The 4492-nt window shown below is 38.3% G+C and overlaps 1 protein-coding gene across 2 annotated transcripts; it reads left to right on the top strand.

Moving 5' to 3' along the window:
• Positions 1-1575: 1575 nt before the first annotated feature.
• LOC112245203 (CD209 antigen-like protein A) lies at positions 1576-3836 on the top strand. 2 transcript variants are annotated; one of them, XM_042323215.1, is made up of 6 exons: positions 1578-1817; positions 1903-1992; positions 2078-2185; positions 2353-2495; positions 3092-3192; positions 3318-3836. In XM_042323215.1, the coding sequence occupies exons 1-6, from the start codon at positions 1706-1708 to the stop codon at positions 3466-3468; spliced, it is 705 nt and encodes a 234-aa protein (XP_042179149.1). In that variant the 5' UTR covers positions 1578-1705; the 3' UTR covers positions 3469-3836. The 2 variants fall into 2 exon arrangements, with proteins under 2 accessions (XP_042179150.1, XP_042179149.1); XM_042323216.1 differs by lacking the exon at positions 1903-1992 and having other exon boundaries at positions 1576-1817.
• The last annotated feature ends 656 nt before the right edge of the window (positions 3837-4492 follow it).

The following is a 4492-nucleotide window of genomic DNA, read 5'->3' as shown; positions in this document are numbered from 1 at the left end:
AGTGAAAGAATACCATGCTTTTGTTTGAGGAGAGTGCACAATTTTGAACATGAAAAGTTATTAATAAACATTTGGGCAGTCTTCATACAAAATGTTGAACATAAATACAATGGTTCATTGGATCAGTCTAAAACTTTGCACATACACTGATGCCCTCTATTGGCCAAAATCTAAATTGTACCTGGGCTGGAATAATACATTATGGCCTTTCTCTGGCATTTCAAAGACGATGGTACAAAAAAATACATAATAACGGTTGTTTTTTTCCTTGTATTATCTTTTTTCAGATTGATTGTGTTATATTCTACTACATTCCTTGCACATTTCCATAAACTTCAAAGTGTTTCCTTTCAAATGGTACCAAGGATATGCATATGAGCTATAGATTTGGGTATGTCATTTAAGGCAGAAATGGAAAAAAAAATCGTCCAATCCTTAAGAACTGCCATCCTTAATGGCTGTGATAAGAGAACACTGAGGATGGCTCAACAGCATTGTAGTTACTAGACAATATTAACCTAAATGACAAAGTGAAAAACTTGTACAGAATAAAAATAACAAAATAAAAATGTGGCAAAGAAAACTTTATGTCCTGAACACAAAGGCAAATCCAACACAACACATCACTGAGAACAACTCTTCATATTTTCAAGCATGATGGTGGCTGCATCATGTTATGGGTATGCTTGTCATTGGCAAGGACTAGGGAGTTTTTCATAATAAAAAGAAAAGGTATAGCGATAAGCACAGGCAAAATCCTAGAGGAAAACCTGTTTCAGTCTGCTTTTCACCAGAAACTGTGAGACAAATTCACGTTTCAGCAGGAAAATAACCTTAAACACAAGGCCAAATATACACTGCAGTCGCTTACCAAGACGGTATTGAATGCTTGAGTGGCCTAGCTACAGTTTTGACTTAAATTGGCTTGAAAATATATGGCAATATTTGAAAATTGCTGTCTAGCAATGATCAAAAACAAACTTGACGGATCTTGCAGTATTTAAAAAAGTATAATGTGCAAAAATTGTACAATCCAGGTGTGAAAATCTGAGACTTACCCAGAAAGGTACATAGAATCACTTTTGGCAGCGATTACAGCTAATATGTACTGTACTGACTCAGGGGTGAGAATACTTATTTAAATGAGATATTTCTGTATTTCTATGTTCAATGAATTTGCAAAACTTTCTAAAAACATGTTTTCACTTTGTTATGGAGTATTTTATGTAGATGGGTGAGAAAATGTTTGCATTCAGACTGTAACACAAGATAATGTGGAATAAGTCAAGGGGTATGAATAGTTTCTGAAGGCACTGTTCAACAAAACAGTAGCTAAATGGAATGGATGTCCTGTTATGATTAAAATCATTGTGGGAAGTTAAGAGTTAATGCAGTTAAGTTAGCTAACTTTAGCATAACTTGCTAGCTACTTCTGTACAAATGAGGAACTCACAACTTGAGAATTCAGTTTAAAAACATGCCTCTCTCAATATAATGTTAGAGGTTCCGCAACCCTAACCAGAAGTCATACTTTTGGTTCTCTTTTCTTGACAGTGTTGAAATATGTATTACTTTACTTCCGGAAATGTCCGTCAAAAAATGGGATGGTGAAAGGACAGATACAGTTTTAAAACACTGTATAGACTCAGTATAACCTTTACCAACTGACACCATTGAGAAGGATGAACTGAAAAGTACTGATGTTATGGAGAATATTTATGCTAATATTAGTGCTGAAACCGTAAAGGTTCTTCATGACCCCAACATTGAGACCCAGGATGTCACCTCCAGTGGTATGGCAGGAAGGCAACAATTTGGTAAGATAAAAAAACAGCACACACATCTTTCACAAACTGCTAAACTGTACCACAGTAAGCTGTAAATCATGTCTTTGATCCTCAGCAAAGAGTAACCACCTCAAAGGTGCTGTTGTGTGTCTGGGGCTGCTGTGTGTTCTTTTACTGACTGGGATCATAGGCCTTTGTGCCCACTGTGAGTTTACCCAGTTTTATATCATTGATAGTCAGGTTGTTTTAGTGTGATTATTTTGGTCATTGCTTTTTATGTTTCTTTGCAGACAACAGAGTGGCAAGTGACTTTGAGGAGGAGCAGACTAAGCTATTGACAGAGACAGACCAGCTGATGGGGGAGATAGTTAACCTTCAAAATAAATTAGTGTTTATGGGTGAGGGAGTTATCCTTATCTGACCACACCATTTGGACTGGCTGGAATTCAATCACACACACCATAACAATCACAAATATTATTGTCATTATTAGTGTTATTGGGTTCATGGGTTTATGAGTATGAAGCTGCTGCTTGAACATGTGTTCTCCTTTGCTCTTCAACAGAGCATCATTTTAAAATGGGATGGCATCATTTTGGATCCAGTTTTTACCTCTTCTCCACTGTGGAGAAGACTTGGGAGCAGAGCAAACAGGACTGTGTAGGGAGTGGAGCCGACCTGGTGATCATAGAAGGCAGAGAGGAACAGGTGAGAGAGAGAGAGAGAGAGAGAGAGAGAGAGAGAGAGAGAGAGAGAGAGAGAGAGAGAGAGAGAGAGAGAGAGAGAGAGAGAGAGAGAGAGGTAAATGGATAGTGGCGGTAGTAGCAGCAGTAGAAATGGTGTTGTAGTTATTGGTAGCTGTTTTGGTGATTTATTTTTCTTTAACTGTTATTTCCAGCATTATCCACTAGGTTTGCTTCAGGTAGAAAATTCTAGGAAATGTTCTTTAATCAATCAATCAATCGCCAGGGAAGGCGTAGCTCTACACATTTTAATTTCACATAGCCTATTACTTGGCAGGGAATACTATTTGTAGATCAGTGATTCTACACATCACTGTGTGGGTAGCCCCAACCGAGACTTGAACCCAGGTCTAGTGACTTTCAAGGCTTAGGGGATCCCCCCCACCAAACACTCAAGCTTGTGTAATTTAACATGTCCTAGGATTTTATACCTGCAGCAACCCTAGTGGATAATGATGGAAATATTGATGAAAGAAAAAACCCAGAAAACAACTGGCCCTAGTTATTGATGAAGGATTCATTGAGTTTTGTTGACATTAAATGTCTGTGCCAATATTTTAGAATTTTATCAATGGATTCAATGGGATGTTCTGGATTGGTCTGTCTGACAGAGAGACAGAGGGGTCATGGAAATGGGTGGATGGAACACCACTGACCATAGAGTAAGACATTTAAATATTCTAATGTCCCATAATAACTGTATTTCATTTAAAGCCACAGGCCTCAATTTCTTTACATTACATTCCATTTACTTTGTGTTTGTAAACTGGGTCTTGATTGGTTACAGGTACTGGAAGAGTGGAGAGCCTAACAGTTACGGCGGTGAAGAGGACTGTGCTGAGAGAAGCTTAATTTATTCTAACACAAATCAGAGCTGGAATGATGTAGCATGTGGTCAACTGAAGTTAGGGATCTGTGAGAAAGTGGCTTATCCGTAACTCAAACTGCACATATAACTGCATTCAAACTGCATTCTTTTCTTTTAATTTTTCATGAACCATCAAGTAATATACTGTATATGCTTTTTTACAACTCCTGCTCGGACTATTGCATACAATTATTAGATTATCATTTCAATTATAATTTTGATTAATTATATTTCCCCATTGTTTAAATAAATATAAATATATATATCAATGCCTAATTAGCTTAGTGCAACTGCTATTACCCTATAATAACCCCAACATGTTATTTTACTTTGTTTTGTTGTCATTTGAGTCTTTTTATATCTAATACCAAAAGTATGGATGTATGACTCCTCCACTTGTTTCCAGGTTTCCAAATAAATGAAGAATACACACCTGAATCATTCCACGGTATCACATACAATGCTTTCTTACATGTCTAAACTCTTTGAATCAAAACGTTTTAAAACAACCAGCAAATCCCTTACAGCAGGAGAATGGCCCTCCACCAGAGGAAACAGAGAAGAAGAGAAGGTTTCTCCCGTTCTGTTCCTACATTAGCTTAAATCATCAGTGTGGCTGTAGGGTTAGAAGCAACCGGGGGGGTGTGGACAATAATGAAGTGTGGAGCTAAGTAACTGTGGAGTCCCTGCCAAGGCCTAATTACACATTCATCCGCTGGCATATATCACAGTTACAGAATGTCAACAGGCTGCCATGACTCACAGCTGGCACTACAGGGTTTACGGATCAGCCCTGTGAGTGTGTGTGTGTGTGTTTATTTGTTTGCGTGTGTGTTTGTGTGTGTGAGTAAGTGTGTGCATGCTTGTGTTGTTCCTGGCCTGAGGATATGGCCCCTGAGTTTTGATTATGTACTAGTGGCTATGATACCCAGAGGTGGTGGAGGAAACACCACCCTGGTAGAATAACACACTATTTACACATAGTCCCTGGTAGTGAAACGCATCAACACAGTAATACCCTACCACAGGTCTCATACAGAGATTGCTTGGCCTCTAGGAATATGGGTAATGTACAGTAGGCTCTGATCTCTGCT

Source organism: Oncorhynchus tshawytscha, linkage group LG06, assembly GCF_018296145.1.
Source record: "Oncorhynchus tshawytscha isolate Ot180627B linkage group LG06, Otsh_v2.0, whole genome shotgun sequence".
In the NCBI taxonomy this organism is placed as follows: domain Eukaryota; kingdom Metazoa; phylum Chordata; class Actinopteri; order Salmoniformes; family Salmonidae; genus Oncorhynchus; species Oncorhynchus tshawytscha.
Note: the sequence above shows the minus strand (reverse complement) of the source record. Positions and strands in the feature narration are given on the sequence as shown.

Excerpts from the sequence above, each read along its gene's own strand:
- LOC112245203 (XM_042323215.1), top strand. The coding sequence starts at position 1,706 with ATGGAGAATATTTATGCTAATATTAGTGCTGAAACCGTAAAGGTTCTT. Across the intron at positions 1,818-1,902 it reads GGCAGGAAGGCAACAATTTG|CAAAGAGTAACCACCTCAAA; the intron begins GTAAGATAAAAA and ends TTTGATCCTCAG. Across the intron at positions 2,496-3,091 it reads TAGAAGGCAGAGAGGAACAG|AATTTTATCAATGGATTCAA; the intron begins GTGAGAGAGAGA and ends CCAATATTTTAG.